This window comes from Saccopteryx bilineata, chromosome 1 (genome assembly GCF_036850765.1).
Source record: "Saccopteryx bilineata isolate mSacBil1 chromosome 1, mSacBil1_pri_phased_curated, whole genome shotgun sequence".
Lineage (NCBI taxonomy): Eukaryota > Metazoa > Chordata > Mammalia > Chiroptera > Emballonuridae > Saccopteryx > Saccopteryx bilineata.
In genome coordinates, this window is record NC_089490.1 from 364,437,419 (window position 1) to 364,454,206 (window position 16,788).

At 52.1% G+C, this 16,788-nt stretch overlaps 1 protein-coding gene across 1 annotated transcript in view; it reads left to right on the forward strand.

Moving 5' to 3' along the window:
* Positions 1–2,396: 2,396 nt before the first annotated feature.
* OTOG (otogelin) overlaps positions 2,397–16,788 on the forward strand; it is a 77,113-nt gene continuing 62,721 nt past the window's right edge. The window contains exons 1-15 of the mRNA XM_066253855.1: positions 2,397–2,555; positions 2,938–2,998; positions 3,145–3,214; positions 6,952–7,027; positions 7,946–8,038; positions 8,203–8,357; positions 10,406–10,524; positions 11,688–11,893; positions 12,633–12,763; positions 13,013–13,119; positions 13,494–13,603; positions 13,967–14,095; positions 14,925–15,033; positions 15,314–15,360; positions 15,868–16,013. Of these exons, the coding sequence (XP_066109952.1) occupies positions 2,444–2,555; positions 2,938–2,998; positions 3,145–3,214; positions 6,952–7,027; positions 7,946–8,038; positions 8,203–8,357; positions 10,406–10,524; positions 11,688–11,893; positions 12,633–12,763; positions 13,013–13,119; positions 13,494–13,603; positions 13,967–14,095; positions 14,925–15,033; positions 15,314–15,360; positions 15,868–16,013 (1,671 nt within the window). The 5' untranslated portion in view covers positions 2,397–2,443. The remainder of the gene's footprint in view (positions 2,556–2,937; positions 2,999–3,144; positions 3,215–6,951; positions 7,028–7,945; positions 8,039–8,202; positions 8,358–10,405; positions 10,525–11,687; positions 11,894–12,632; positions 12,764–13,012; positions 13,120–13,493; positions 13,604–13,966; positions 14,096–14,924; positions 15,034–15,313; positions 15,361–15,867; positions 16,014–16,788) is intronic.

A 16,788-nucleotide genomic window follows, 5' to 3' on the forward strand; every position in this document is an offset into this window, starting at 1 on the left:
CGGTAGGGGAGGGGCCTGGCCGGGTGGAGGCGGGGGCGGGGGCAGGGCCACAGGAAGGCGGGAGACACCTGTCCTGAACCTCGTCGCCTCTCGCAGAGGCGTCCCCGGGCGCAAATGGGCTGCTGGATTTGTTTGTGGCAGTGTATGTGGGTAGCTGCCGCTATTCTAATCCGTTTGGAATGACCCTCCAAACACATGCTGTTGAAGGAGAGGATTTCTGAAGGTGTGGGGAGGAGGTTTGGGACATTTTTTTATCTGGGGGCTTGGAATACAGAGGTCCTGAGACTTGCACACAGGTGGGTAGGGATTGGAATAATCTAGTCAGTATTCCCTCTCATGAGGCTGTCTGTTACCCCTTGCCATGTGTCTCACCTTCAGCATACATTTCATAATGGCCTCCTTCATGGGCTTTAGTCAGCAGGAAGAAATCTTTCATCTGTGAATTCCTTGTGGCTGGGTCTTATTATGGCCCCCAGAGGCCAGAACCAGTGGATAGGAGTGCCCCTCCTCAATCAACTTCTCCTTCTACCTCCCCTAGCCCACTCCCTCGAAACACACCTGTGCACACATGTTCACTAGAGCGTGGAAGGGCCTGGCAATGACAGCCTGGTTTATGGCTGACCCGTTACCCAGGTCTGAGATCCCACTTGGTTTATTTGATTCAATTTAACCAACGTTGCTCAACTCCAGGTCAGGTGCTGAGTGCAAAGACAACGAGGAACCAAGCTTGGGGCAGGTTGAGATGAAAGAGGGGCCATGGAAGGGGATAATAAACAGGTGTGAGTGGGGAGAGTGGGGACCTTTAATTAGGGGAGCTTGTTCCCAGACTTAACAGAGGATGGGGGGCCTGACTTGTTTGCACCATATTGGAGGAAGGGACACTTTATTCACTGTGCCACCGCAGGTCAGGCTAAAGTCCCTCTCTTTTGCATTCCACCCTCAGTCGCTGAAGTTTTGCCAGCAGACTATTTTTATTTGGGCTAAATTATTGCTTAGTTTAAGATGTAAATCCTTCTTCGAGAAAAACCATAAAATATTATCCATGATCTTACCTTAGTATTAACTAGTTACATCAGAGATAAAAGGAAAAAATTCGTGGGATTTTCAAAAGTCTAGGAAAGACACACAAAATATATTCCTCTCTAATTTATTTTGTTGATTCTCTACATCTCATTGCTATATCAAATAGCCATATTTAGAGTGCAGGCAGAATGGCAAATGCCCTTACAAGAGGAACTGTGGTCCACTGGCAGGGCATCCCAATCCTCCTTTCACAGGACTGCCTCCCCCACAAACTCCTTCCTAAAATTTTTCCCTCTTGGTTTTGAGGGTAGCTCCAAGTCCTGGTTCTCCTCTGCCAGGAATGATCTTTTTCAAGCTTTCTTTGAGACAGTTCTGCCTTTATCCATTCCCTAGCCAGGCTCCATCCTTGGCTTTCCCGCTTCATCTACTCATCTACGCCCGTGGCTTCAGATCCTCTGTGTGAGGATAGCTGTGTGCTTTATTTACCACCTATTCCCAGAGCAGTATGTGGTGAGGAACAGATGCTCAACAACTTAGTTGAATGGATGAATGAATGAATGCATCCCAAATCTATACCCCTGCTCAGGGGTCTTACTGGGGCTAACATCTTCTTCATCTCCAAGGCCTGGCATCCAGTTGGTGTTCCAACAATTAGCTGGACAAGTGAATGATGCACAGGTTCCCAAGGCTCTGAGACCCACATTTCCATTTTCAATCCCCCCCACCCCCACCCCTCGACCTCATTTGCAAATTAAAGATTTTTGTTTGTTTGGTCAAAGCCTGGCCTTGCTGGGAGCAATAATATGGGAGTGTGAGGCCCTTCATTAAGTCAGCTTTCCCTGAGCTGCTGGAAGCTGGGGCATGGTGGGGATTGGGGGACTTGGGAGGCTGTAGTGGGCAGCGGTGGAAGGACAGCCCTGGTTCTGCTACTGACTACTGATCACTGAGTGGTATATGCCATGACCTCTGTGAAAGGAAAGCAGAGGACAAGACTCACACCAGCATCCTGGGTCTTTGGTGGAAGGGGCTTCCCAGACCTCCGTTCCTGAGCTCGGGATCTGTGAGGAGTAGGGATGTTGCAGGCTGCACAGGCTGCCTCCTTGCTCCCCTAGGAGATCTAGGACTGAGCGACCTGAATTCAGCCTCCCGGGGGGGGGGGGGGCGGGGGGCAGCCAGGACAAGAAGGGCGAAGGCTGGACCTTCTAAAGCAAGCGCTTAGGTTATGGTAATGAGCTGGGCAGTCCTGTCACTTTAGCTTGGGGAGGAGCCAAGGGCCTGGGAGGAGGGGCCAAGGGAACTCTGGGGCAAAAAGAGCAAAACGGACGGCGGCTGCCGAGTGGAGGTGTGACCTAGCCATCGCCAAGAGAGACACTCGGGACCCCGGGCGTGCGCTCAGGCTTCCCAGTCCTCGTGCGCCCCTATGGGGGCCCCGGCCCCGCGCGTCCCCACGTCCGCACCCTGCCTGATCCTCGCTTGCATCTGGCTGTCCTGGAGTGAGCTGGCAGGGGAGGCCCTACAGGTGCAGGCTCTAGGTGAGAAGAGTGTGGACTAGGGGAGGCTGAGCCTGGAAAGGTTGAAGAGAGAGAAGAAAAAGAGAAGATTTAAAGGAAGGCAAGGGGCAGCCAAAGAGAGGGTCTGAAAAGAGGGGCGCAGAAGGAAAGAGAGGCTAGTGACAGGGAATGGGTTCCAGACTGGGCAGGATAGAAGAGACCCACAGTGGGGAACTACAGAGAACTGGGTGCAGTCAGTGGGAGGAAACAGGGAGACCCTTGAAGAGTCACCAGGCAGGGGGAGAAAGGACTTGAGAAGGTACCAGGGGAGACGTGGGAGAGGCTTCCTAGCAGGTGGGGGACAGGTGGTGGGAAGCCCAACAAAGAGGCATGATTTGAGCGGGAGAGGAATTCCTGTCTCCAGCTGCAGCTCCCACGCCCCCCAGCGCCACAGAGCTGCAGCCTGAGCCAGCCCAGGAGCCCAGGTGAGTAGGCTGAACTTATGGCTGCCCCACCTACTGTCCCCCTCTTTATGACTGGCGTGGGTGACCCCAGGAGCTAGCATGGAAGGTGGGATGGCCTGGTGTTGGTGGGGAGGCATGGCCCGTTCTTCTCCCTTTGCTCATGTCAGGCTTGTTTCTCACAGCCGTCAGGAGGAAACCCTTGCCGTGGGGGACGTGACAACATTGATGGGAGGCCAGGTAAGGGGAGGCCTGGTAAAGGGGGCTTCACTGGGAGGGGGCTCATTTCTGTCGGGGTCTGAGGCTGGTCGGGTTTCAGGAAGGCTGTCTGCAGTTATTCAGACATGAGTGAAGAAGTTTTCTGGTATGTGTCTGAAGTACACAAGTTCGTAAATCACTTTTATTACCACTCTTAATCTCTTAGGGCCCTGTAGCAGGCTCAGTTTATTATCTATCTATCTATCTATCTATCTATCTATCTATCTATCTATCTATCTATTCATCTATCTATCTATCTATCCATCCATCTCTCTCTCTATCTATCTATCTATCCATCTATTTATCTATCTATCTATCTATCTATCTATCTATCATCTATCTATCTATCTATCTATCATCTATCTATCATCTATCTTTGAATGAGAAGAGGGCATCAAGGTTCTGTCAGCAGACAGTTGAGCTCTGCCTTCCCTGGTGAAAAGTCAGAAGGTAAAGCGTTAGGAGAATAGAGTTCTGTTTTCTCTGCCTGGCCTGTGAAGACCCTAAACCCTTCCAGAGTGTCCCAGCAGTGCTGCCATGAGAGGGGAGAAAAACTAGGCCACCTGGTGGGGTTTGCAAGGAAGGGCTGGTTGAGAAACAGAGCCCTGGGGGTAGGTGGAGGGGAGCCAAGAGGGACAAATATAAGGTGATAGAAAATGAGTTTTCTTTGGGTGATGGGTATGCAACATAATCAATAGTTCAAATGCTTTAGAAATGTTTACCTGGGACCTATGTACTCTTATTGATCAATGTAACCCCTTTAAATTTAATTTTCTAAAGAGAAAAAGAAAGAAAGAAAGAGAAAAGCAGAGCCTTGAGCTACCATCCTCTGAATCCGGACCGCTTCCTCTTGCCCACCCTCCTGGCATCCTCCGTGCTTTCGGGAGAGGTGGCGGTTTGTTTTTCCTCTTCGCCAAACTCCTTTGGGCTCTGAATCGGGTGACCCAGGCTCTCTCTCTAATCCTGGCCTGCATTTGTCTCTTTCTTACAATCACAGACATATTATAAATCCAGGACAGGTCCCAAGCATCATGAACCTCACTTTATGCACCTTAGAGATCAGGCCTGGGTAGCTCCTTGTGCCAGCAGATTGAGAGCATCCTTTGTAATAGGAAACGAGGTGCCTCAAATTCCTGCCCTTTGGAAATAGATATGAAGACTCCAAGGTAGGAAGGGGCGTGCTAATTCCCCAATGTGTGGATTATCTGGGTGTTTTTTTTACTTCTTGTTTGCATACTTTCCCAGCTCCCAACTTCTAGAGTCGTGTTTAGGTATAGTTTAAGTGGAAAGATAATACCTTCATTCATTTGTAGCTGGGGAAATCGAGGTAGGTAGGTGACTTGCACCAGGTCCCCTGGCACAGTGGCCTGTTCCTTGGCACCGTGGATGCCCCACAGGACTCCAGGAATCTCTGTATTTCAGTGAGGGAAATGATCCTTACCCGAATACCTTTTCCCCTGGTGGGCTTCCTTCCTGCTGGATTGCAAGGCAGGCCTCTCCCTTTCCTTGGGAAGCGTGGGGCCCAGGCAATCCCAGTAGAATTCTCACATTACTCCTTAGAGCAAATAAGGCATTCGAATGGCCCTCTTTTTAAGGTGATGGGAGTGGAGGTTGGGAGAATGAGGCCATCAGCCAGAAAGTGAACCCAGGGACCCTCTGGGGGCCTCTGCCTGGAGTGCTCTCATTTGTAACAGAGTGGGGATCCCAGACTAGCACCCAACCACCCTTCTTTTCAGTGCTGCCTCACTCCCATGGAGCTCAGCCGTCTTCAAAGAATTGATGGTGTAGACCAGGGATCTATGAACTGGGGTGAGGAAAACATTGTTTACAGGAACCTCGATCTAACTAAAATTTAGCATTCCCTTCAATTATTATTATTGGCTACAAACCACAGGAGTGTTAGCAGTGTCTGTGACTGTCTCCAAAGAAACTACAGATATATCCTATCACCTTATGGCTGTTGACATCTCCGGATCTCACTTATGCTCCCTACTTCAAAACTTTGGCAGTGATAACACCTGCTGTTAGGTTTTGTTATTTAATGTGTTAATAAAAAAGTACAAATATTGCTGAGTCACACATTTTTATAAAATATTTTCATAACTACATTGTAATATATTTGATTTCCTTTTTAACCTTATGTTTGATTTTAGGTATTTAGAAATGTTACAACATAAGCTTCATTAGATTGTCAAAAGTGTTCATTAAAATGGCATAAAAATAATTAAGTACTCCTGATCTACACTAGAGATGAATCATGTGGACAGGATTTAAAATTTTCCTCCAGAAAATGGCCTTGACTCTGCGGCCCAGGCTGTCTTGCCCTCGCCGCACCAATTTCAAAGGCCACATCGGAGTGGCAGCGAGGAGAAGAGAAACACAAAGACCAAGTTTGATTAAGCTCTTCAGGGACTTTGGCATTGATTGTTTTCCCTGGCTGCTCTCTCCTCTTTCTCGTGGTCTCAGAGGCAGTGAGATCGATTACAGCCAGGGTGGGTGGCCGACTCCTGGGGCTTGGCCTGGGTCTGCAGGGAGGGAGGGCTGGGGAGGACCCAGGAACCAGGGCCCAAGTGCGAGGAGATGAGATTATTGAAACCTGGTCGGGGCGGGCCAGTGACTTCCCAGCGGTCAGCAGGATAGTGAAGAGGGAGTTCCTGGCGATGAGGTGGAGAGACTCAACCTGCCAAGGAGGGGCGCAGAGCTGGGGTTGGGCTCAGGGACATAGAGTTCTCTATGTTTCCAGTCCTTTGCTGGTGGCTGGGATTCAGCCTGGGGATGCTAATGGTGAGGGAGGAAGACGTGAGAAATCCCCACAGCATGGTTTGTGCCTCGTTGGCCCCGTGAACAAGAACGTGAGCTCCCCAAGCGCAGGGGTCTTGTTCTGTTCGAGGTACCTGGTTGGGTGCTGGGCATAGAGTTCTGGGAAGTTGTACAGATGAGCAGGCCGAGGCCCTGAGAGAGAAGGAGCCTGCTGTGCCCAGGGTTCCAGTCCCAGGTGACATTAGACACCTCAGACTGGAGTTCTGAGAAGTCAGATCTTCAAGTCATCCTACGTGGTAGGATGTTCAGGACAGTCCTAATTTCAGATGGTTTATATCTCAGGAGCCCACGTGTTGGGAATTCTGGTTTGGAATTACCAAGTGGTAGGATGTCTTAGCTACGCTTTGCCTGTGTCCTCCTCTGATTTGTGGTATCAGGGAGAGTCTGGGCTGGACTCTGAGTTCTGAGGATGGTGGCTGATGATCAGCAAGGCACTGTTTTTGCTGTTGTCGGGAGATCCCAAAAGGAAGGTTGGGTTGAGGGATGGGGTGAGATGTTCTTCTGTCCTGGGGTGAGGGCTGCCCTTGTTTCTTTGCTCTGCCTCATGTGGCTTCTGTGGAGGAACATGTTTGTTCTCAAGACAGGGGCGTTTTGTGTTGGGCTGTGGGGACACAAATGTTTACTAGAGAGGGGAGGAGGTAGGGGAGGCTGGGGGATATTGGAGCATGGAGGGGAGGGATGTGTTTAGCATTGAGATGCCACTTTGGAGATTAAAAAAAAAAAAGCCTTCATTCCTCTGGGCCTATGGCAGGCCTGAAATTTCTCCCTTCCGTAGCTCTCAGAGGTGGGTCTGGGGAGGTGAAGCGGCAGGGGCCCTCCCTCCATCCAAGTGATGGACAGGATGGGCTGTCACCTCCAGGAAGGCTGCCCTTGATAGCATTCTCTTCTGTTTTTAAAAGGAGGCTGAAAACCTGGACTCATTGGCCATGTCTTCCTGGGAAAGGCGACTCCATCGGGCTAAATGTGCACCATCTTGTAAGTGGTCTCCTCCCTGTGGTCTGTGGGCTGTATGTGGGAGGGTCCCAGTGGCGGGAGGTCTGTGAGGGTGGGACGACGGGCCTTCCCTCGGGCCTCCCGTGACCTCTTTTCCCTGCACGGGCGTTCCTTCCCCCTCCATCAGCCCCAGCCTCCAACTGCCTTGCTCTGTGTTCTCCTCCTGGGTGAGGAGAGTTCTCTCTCCAGTGTTATGACCGTGGCCTTGTGGCTTTCCGTTCTCACACTGACTCCAATGAGTCCGTGCTTCCTTGTTTAGATGGTGCTTCCCCTTCTGCTGTTTCTGTGGCCTCTTTCTCTGTTCTGTGGCATTGCCCTTCATCTTGTCCTGTGTGCGTGGCCTCTCCCTCACTTGTCCTTTGCCCGTGGCTTTACCTGTCCTCTATCCGTGGGACCTCCACTGACATCATGGTTCCTTTCCTCCCTCACTCTGCTCTGCTTTACCTTCTTGTCTCCGTGGCCTTACTCTCCCCTGCATTCTAAAGGTGAGGCCTCTCCCTCCTCTGGTTTATGCCGTGGCCTCTGTGCTTGTGGAGCAGAGAGGAAGAGCAGTACTTGAAGATACCGGGACACTGTCCCTGCTCACTCTACTTGCTCCGTAGTCTCAGTTCTGCCTTGCCTGGGGCCAGGAACTTTTAGCTGTGACAGCTGAAGACCTAGATGGGGCTGGCTTGGGGGCCACCTGGTGCACACCGAAGGCGGTACCCCCCCCACACACACAGCCTGCTGTGTCCCCAGGAAGGCTAGCTACTGAGGAATACTGGGGCTCCCTGGGACGGGCGTCTGAGTTCTGTGTAGCTCTGGGGCTTGGGGCTGGGTGCCCTGGCATGAGGGAGGTGTTGCCTCCCTCAGCTGTGCCATCAGCACGACAGGAAGGTGCCTTCTGTGTCTCCCTTGCAGATTTGTTCTCCTGCTTCAATGGGGGCGAATGTGTGCACCCGGCCTTCTGTGACTGCAGACGCTTCAATGCTACTGGGCCGCGCTGCCAGATGGGTGGGTTTGGCCTCCATCCCACCCTGGGAGGGGCCATGGATACAGGGAAAGTCTGGGAGTCCTGGACTGTGGGAGAAGTGGGATAACTCTTATAGGGCTGGAACCCACCAGACTTCGGCGTGGTAACCACCACAGCTATTGAAAGCTCTCTTTTCTTGGCTCAGTGTACAATGCTGGCCCCGAGAGGGACAGCATCTGCCGGGCGTGGGGACAGCACCACGTGGAGACATTTGATGGCCTCTACTACTACTACTCTGGGAAGGGAAGCTACACACTGGTGGGACGCCATGAACCTGAGGGACAGACCTTCTCAGTCCAGGTGAGACCCCCCTTGCCCTGCCTGTCAAGGAAGGCTCCACGAGGCCTGGAGGCTGTGCCCTTTCTGTCTCAGACATAGACCTGCCAAGGGGCTGCCCTGGGGGCCACGCCCTGGAAGGGCTGGGGACCTTGACCAAGCCTGCCCACTCTGCCTTGGGATGTCACACATCAGAGTTTTTCAGGAGTGTCATTGCATGATGGATATATTCGATTACTTAGACTAGTGGGTTGTCACTTATTCATGGATCATAAAATAAACTTAATGAGTCATAACCAGCACAAAACCCCCCACAAAAAATAGAAAATATAAAGATGAATTTCATATTGATGGGGTAAATATTATTATTATTATTATTATTATTATTATTTTAAGTGAGAGAGACAGAGAGAGAGAGAGACAAAGAGGGACAGATTGGGACAGACAGGAAGGGAGAGAGATGAGAAGCATGAATTCTTGATTGTGGCACCTTAGTTGTTCACTGGTTACATTCTCATATGTGCCTTAACAGGGGGGCTGCAGCCAAACCAGTGACCCCTTACTCAAACCAGTGACCTTGGGCTCAAGCCAGTGATCTTAGGGCTTAAGCTAGCAACCATGGGGTCGTATCTATGATCCCATGATCATTCCAGTGATTCCACGCTCAAGCTGATGAGGCCATGATCAAGCTAGATGAGCCTGGGTTCAAGCTGGTGGCCTCGGAGTTTCAAACATGGGTCCTCAGTGTCCCAGGCTGATGCTCTATCCACTTCACCACCACCTGGTCAGGTGGTAAATATTATTTTGTAAAGCTTTTGTTTTATTTATATCTGAATATGTTTTTATTTCTTCCTGTGGGTCTTGGTTAAAAAGGTTTGAAAATTATTTAATTAGACTATGGGGTAGCTTTCATAGATCCTTCTTTTGGTTGATATAGCTGCAGTCTGCTTAACCACTTTTTTATTTTTTGTATTTTTCCAAAGTGAGAAGCTGGGGTGGGGGGACACACAGACAGACTCCCACATGCACCCTACCGGGATCCCCCCCGGCATGCCCACCAGGGGGCGATGCTCGGCCACCCTGGGGTGTTGCTCTGCTGCAATCAGAGCCATTCTAGCGCCTGAGAAGAAGGCCATGGAGCCATCCTCACCGCCAACTTTGTTCCAATGGAGCCTTGGCTGCGGGAGGGGAAGAGAGAGACAGAGAGGAAGGAGAGGGAGAAGGGTGGAGAAGCAGATGGGCGCTTCTCCTGTGTGCCCTGGCTGGGAAGCGAACCCGGGACTTCCACATGCCGAGCCGATGCTCTACCACTGAGCAAACCTGCCAGGGCCCGCTTAACCACATTTAATGTAAGCTAGTGGAAGATTCAGGAAGAGTTTCCACTCTTGGAAGAGAAACATTTTCAGACTTTTCTCTAAGCTCTGGGAGCCTTGGTACCCCCAAACCCCCACTCCTCAGTTCCTATGGCCTTGGAGGTAAGGGTTTCGTCTGAGCAGGGGGCAGAGGAGAGTGTATGTGACAAGCAGCACAGGAGCAACCTGTGCACCTGTGTGTGCAGGAGAGGGCAGGACTGTGCTTGCTGGCATCGCTGTAAAAGTATGTGTTTATAGTGTGTGCATTGAGAGTACCCTCTAAGTAGATACATGAGGGAGTGTGTGTGTGTGTGTATGTGTGTGTGTGTGTGTTCTATATGCATGTGAGCTGGTGTGAGTGTATAACCTTGGCTTTCAATCTGATGAGACAACCTGGGGTGGATAAACAAAGAATCCAGATATCGGGAGACAGCACAATGTACTGGAAGAGCCGGCAGACCTGGGTTAGAGTCCTGGCTGTGTGTGTGTGGCTTTCGTCACTTCACCTCTCTGAGCACCAGCTGCCTCCTCTCTGCAATTCAGATAATTATATGACTTTCCTGTGATGTTGTGGGGACTGGGAGAAATCACAGAGGAAAGGTGCCTGGCATGCAGTGGGCAGGCAATCAGCATTTAGCAGAATCTCACAGAGAGCCGCTGAACCCAGAACTGAAGTTCTGAGCAGGAACCCTCCACTCTGGCCTCTGAACCCCCCGTCAGGTGCACAACGACCCGCAGTGCAGCTCCTCCCCATACAGCTGCTCCCAGTCTGTCAGCCTCTTCTTTGCGGGTGAGCAGGAGCTCCGTCTGGCCAAGGAGGTTACCCACGGAGGAGTGAGGTAACTACCACACCTTTTGCCCTGACCTCTCCTGCTCCAGGCTGTCCCAGTGGAAGATGGGTGAGCCTAAAGAAAATTGTTTTCAGGGGCAAAATAGCAGAATTTCCACTATTAGGGTAGGAACATACCGGCAGGCCAGCTGGGTGTCAGTCAGCTGGGTTTGCAGAAAGCCGAGTCCCTTGCGATTTGCTGGAACTCTCAGGCCCTGTGGGTTTCCAGACGGTGGGTATTCAGGCAAACAGCAATTTTCTAGATAGTTGCGAATATACTACTAAAACATGCTTAAGTTCACCCCCACAATTTGAAGAAAATCTGCCCAAACGGATACTACATAGTTTAAGCATCCTTAGAACAAGAACTGGGTACACTTTCACCTTTTTCTGATGACATAGGGTCATTCTGAATGTCATTTTTCTGGGACATCAGGAGACCACACAAGGAGTAAGGACTCTGTTATCACACTGGACTGCGGTTCTTTCTGAAACCTTCGTCACTGTCCTCCCCTTGCTACCTACTGTCACTTCACCTTGCTTAAGGGGAGATGGGAGTCTTTCTCACTTCCGGTGTCAGGTCTGGAAACTGGGTAACCAGGGTTTCTGGGGCTGAGTGGAAGGTGGAAGGCCGGAGGGTTTCTCCTGTGAGTGGAGGTTTGGGTTATGGATCTTTCGGTACCAGTTTTGACCGGTTAGACATATCATTTGTTTTCCTTTCCTCATTTTCAGGTGGGTTGCAAGTTACCAACCCCAGACAAGTAAAGCCGGGAAAAATGGTCCACTGGCTTTCCTTCCCAGTTTTCCTTCTCGCTCAGCCTTTCCTTCTCCCGTCCCTTTCTCCTTCCCGCTGTTTGCTTCTACCATCTCTCCTGTCTAGGTTAAAGGAAGAAGTTCGCAAATTCAGTCACTAAAACTTATCCCTGCCATGGAAATTACAATCTTAAAAAACAATATTAAGAAACTCTCTAAGAGAAAAGAAACTCTCTAATGGTAGACGCACAGGCACCTGAGAGTGGGGCCACAGGTCCCATGGGACAGTGACCGTGTGGAGCGGGCAGGAGCAGTGTACAGGAGGGGTTCTGCAGCTACAGCGGTGGATGCTTTCGGGGAGGGACTGGGCTTTCGGAGAGGTGGTGTGGACGCCCTGAGGCTCTGAGCTGTGCCGTGCAGGGTCCAGCTGCCACACGTGATGGGGAGCGTGCACCTGCAGCGGCTGGCTGGCTACGTCCTCGTGCGGCATCAGTCCGCCTTCACGCTGGCCTGGGATGGCGCCTCCGCTGTCTACATCAAGATGAACCCGGAGTTCCTGGGCTGGACCCATGGACTGTGTGGAAACAACAACGCTGACCCTCAGGATGACCTGGTGACCAGCTATGGTGAGGTGCAGGTTGGGTGGCCTTTCGTGGGTTTGGTGGAGGACAAGTCCACCTGGGAGGGATGGGAAGGGCTTAGGGAAGAACCTTGGATCATGGCGCTAAAGACCAGTGGGAGGCCAGGGGTCCCTTCCTACCACGTGCGTGTGTGTCCTCAAGCATGTTCTTAAGCACTCGACCTCTGCTTCCTCACCTGTAAAGTAGTCATAATGAGAATTCCTAATAGAATTGTATGAGGATCTATGGGGCACTTTGCTGGGTGGACTGACCCTGGAGGTGAAGGGGCCAGGGCCAATCATGGCGACTCTGGCCTGAGAAGAGAAGGGATGCTCTTGAGCCCCCACAGCACATTGAACACTTTATTTATATGCATCATCTCACAGAGTCCACAAAGTCACCTCATGGGGGGATCATCTGCCTATTTCACATGCGGAAAAACTGCGGCTCCTTGTCCAGGCTTCCGTACTGTTCTCCCTTCACTGCATGGTGTTGCTGTCCCTGAGCTTGGAGCTGTAGGGACCACTGCAGGTTCTTGAGCATTCCTGACTTTTACCACCGAACAGCTTTCTCAGGAGACTGGTTTTGCTGGGAAATGCAGATCGGGATGGGAGCTCAGGAGGCCGATTCTTCAACAACTTGTCCACCTCTTGGTGTCTCTTTGGCTCCACTGGCCTCCCCTCAGAGCCCTCTCTGTGCCTCCCGTCCCTGCCCCGACCTGTGGGCATGCTGGTCCTCCCTGTAGGGAAGCTGACGGACGACGTGGCTGAGTTTGTGCACAGCTGGCAGGAGCTAGCCCCCAACCAGCCTCCAGGACCCACAGCCTCCTCCCTGCCTCGCCCACCATGCCTGCAGCAGAGCCTGGGAAGCATGCAGGTTGGGACCCTGAGGAGATCCCCCCACCCTGGCTCCCTACCTCCTACCCCAGTATCTGGCTTAAGTTGGTTTTCCATCTACCTCTTGGAAAGTCACTGGCTGCCGGTGCCCAGGCGTGTTGGTGCCCATGGACCCTTTCCTCTCCTCCCCACCCTCCTCTTTCCCTCCCTTGGGCCCAAGTCGGGGTTCCACGTGGGGCTGTGTGTAGCCCTGCTGGTCCCCAGCTCCAGCTCCTGGCCCTTGCCGCAGAGTGTGTATGACCGGTGTGAGGCGCTCCTGAGGGCCCCCTTTGATGCCTGTCACGCCTACGTCAGCCCTCTGCCCTTCACGGCCAGCTGCACCAGCGATCTCTGCCAGTGAGTGGAAAGCAGGACTGAGGGTGGTGTTGGGTGGTGGGAGGTCCCTCACAGGGTTGGGGTGGGACCCAGCCGGTGGGTCACCAAGCCTGACAATCCCAGGCACTGACAGACTTGTTTTCCAAAGCTCTGAAGTTCTTACCTGCATGGATGGGACAGAGATCCCCATTCATGGAGGCTCAGAAATGGGACCTGACCTCCCACAGTGGCCTGCGTCCAGTCTAGGGTTCTGTACACCGAGATGCCCTCCCTGGCTTCCGTTCTGGCTGTGTGTGGAGAGAAGGCGTGCCCTGATCCCTGGCAGTCTGTAAAACGTGGAAGGCTGGTGGCAGATTGGGCCTTGCTCCAGTATTACCCTCAGTTTTCCTGCACAGATCAGCGGGTGATGAAGCCACCTGGTGCCGGGCGTTGGCGGAGTATGCCCGGGCGTGTGCCCAGGCGGGACAGCCCCTCCAGGGCTGGAGGACCCAGCTCCGGCAATGCAGTAGGTGCAGCCTGGTGGTGGGCAGGGAGGGCGTCAGACAAGCTCCATCCTAGGGTTGTGGATGACATTCTCAGGACTCAGCTCAATGTCCTGTCCTGCTCAGAACCAGAACCACAGTTGTCAGAGCTTTAAGCCCCAAATTTCCCGTGGCTCAGAGCAGGATAGACTGGTCTAAGCGCACAGAGTGAGATGAGGGTGGTTCTTGCCAATTTGCTGGTCACCCAGTGTTCCCATTGGGACTAAGGGGTCAGGAAAATCAAAGCCTTTCCATCCCTGCCCCAGAGTCTGGGGTAGGGGCTGGCTGGGCTTGGCAGAGCTGAGCCAGCAAGTAACGGACAGGCCACGCTGCTCCTTCCCCCCAAGCCGTGCACTGTAAGGAGAAGGCCTTTATCTACAACGAGTGCATCGCCTGCTGCCCTGCCTCCTGCCAGCCCCGGGGGGCCTGTGTGGACAGCGAGATCGCTTGTGTGGACGGCTGCTACTGCCCCGATGGTACGCCGGGGATGGAGTGGGTGCCTGACCTGGCCTGGCGTGGATGAACATGAGGCAGAAGATGCCTGTTTGTGCAGTGAATAAAGGAAGGAACAAAAAACTAATAAGAGACTAAATGAATAAGTGGCTTAAGGGAAGTGAGGGTGGGGCAGAACTGCAGCTTCTGGGAAGTTCATTTCTTGGGCCTGAGCTTTTTTCGGTGCATAGACGAGGACAAGTCATTCGTTCATTCATTTATTCATTTTGCACTCTCGCATTTGCTTCAACATTCATCCACATACTGTTTTTTACAGTGTATAACTTTGTAGCACATCTATAGTGTGCAGGCCACCTGGCTAGGCAGGGGTTGGGATAAACAATATAAAGCTATGTCATTGACTTTAGGGATCAGAATCTAGTGGCAGTGATAAGACACTTACACATATGACTCCACTCTAAGGCCCATGTGGTAAAGACCAGCTCAGGGGTTCACACAAGAAGATACATAGGAATTCAGTGGTGGGAGAGATGGTCAGGGAAGGCTTCCTGGAGGAGGTGGTACCTATGCTGGTTCTAGATACAATGGCAGGCTTTTGAGAGGTGAAGAAGAAAAGCTAGTTTGTACGAAGTTTGTTTGGGGTGGGTGGTCTCTGAGCAAAGTTATGGAGGTGGGATTTTTTTGCTCAGAGGTTTTTCAGATCTGACCTGAGCCAAAGATTTATACAGGAGAGAGTTTGAAAGTGGGCTCCATGGTGCAAGACTTTGATGTGGGAATCTTTATCACAGGCCCTAGGAAGGGTTGTGAACAGGAGCAGAGGTTGAGTTAAGTGGGTCTTTGCTGTCACCCTAGGGTTGATCTTCGAGGATGGGGGCTGTGTGGCACCAGCTGATTGTCCCTGTGAGTTCCACGGGACCCTGTACCCGACTGGCTCTGTGGTGAAAGAAGACTGCAATGCCTGGTCTGTGTCTACTGCTGGGGTGGGAGAAAGTGGTCGATTCCAGGGCTTTCCACCAGGGCTGCCTCTCTGGGGTCTGAGAGCCCTGACAACATGGGGGGACTCACTTAGCACCTTGAGTCATGGATGCAATTCGATCTAATCTGTGGGTGGAATCACTACCACCCATTTTAGAGATGGGAGGACTGAGGGTTGGGGCAGGAGCTCTGTGGATGCTGCCATCGTCCAGCATCTCTTCCAGGCCTGGAAGGGTAAGCCCCTGCCCTCTTGGTCTCTGTTTCAGCACATGCACTGCGGGCAAGTGGGTGTGCAGCACATCTGTCTGCCCAGGTACATCTGACCCCACCTTGGACTCTACCCCCTTCCTCTGGTCTCACAGCTTTTTGGGCAGTGAAGCTCTAGGAGCCAGGCCTGCTGTTGGGGCTATGGTGGCAGATTGGGGGAGGTCACTCAGTTGTTTGGGGGGGGGGGTTCAAACACCTTCCCTTTGGTTTTTTACAGCTGCTTTGCCTGATTAAGTGATTGCCCTACCCCATCAAGGACTTTTTTTTATGAGGATCTATATATCAAGGACCTTCTTGGGTTTGAAGGTCTTGGACCAAAAATGTTCTCCAAGCTCAAGGCCTTATCTCCTGTCAGGGGGAATTGCCCAGGGCAGAGCTGTCTCTCCGGTGACCAGGTCTCTCGAAGGGCAGGCCAGGGCTCCGGACACGGCCCTGATTTGTGAGGACAGGGTGCTCTTTTCTCCTGCTGCTCAGAGCCTCAGGGAGACTCTGAGGCAGAGTTAGTCCCCATGGGGCAGTTTCCATGAGTCAGCTACCTTTCTCTGCCTCTCAGCCGAGTGTTCGGTGACTGGCGACATCCACTTCACCACCTTTGACGGCCGCCGGTACACGTTCCCTGCCACGTGTCAGTACATCCTGGCTAAGAGCCGTTCCTCGGGCACCTTCACAGTGACATTGCAGAACGCCCCATGTGGCCTGGTAAGGGCTGGGGGACCTACGCACAATCAGCCAGCCATCCCTGCTCTCTGCCCCCTAGAAAGGCTGGGGACTTAGGGCGGCGCCTCAGGTCTTTCCATAGCTCACTTAACCTTCTGTCTATTGTTCTTGGGCAGAGCCAGGGGCAGGGGCCTGGGTTCTGCCTCTAGAACATCTGAGAGTCACTTTCCTTCCTTGCATCTCAGTGTTTTTTAAAAAAATCTCTAACATGGCTCTATTTCAACTTAATCTCTGCTACTTTGGACTGTATCTTCAACACCTCTGCATTTATTTGTCCATTCATGCATTCAGCAAATACTGAACAACTCCTTGTGCCAGAAGTTATGTTAGGTCTGGGAGACTGGGATGAATTAAGCCTGGTTCTGCCCTCCAGGGTTTTACACTTTGGTGAGTGAGGCAGACGAGTGGCCCCATACCCACTGTGTTACAGGAGCTGGGACAATGTGGAGAGTACGGAGTAGATCTCCATGGAAGAACTTTCCCTTGTTGCTATTTTATCTGGGCATCAGGAGGAGGGGGATCAAGAAAGGCTTTCCTAAAGGAGGTGACCCTGAGCTGTGTCAGCTCTGTCTAAGCTGACCCCTGCCTACCTCATGAAACTTATCTTAAAACACTCTGTCCCTCTGGTATTCCTCCACGTCCTTCAATGCATTAAACATCTTCCCGTGTCTGGGAACTTTGTTCAGGCTATTCTCTCTGCTTGAATGTCTCCTGCTCCCCTTCTGCCTTTGCCCAACTAGCTCATGCACCCTTCAGA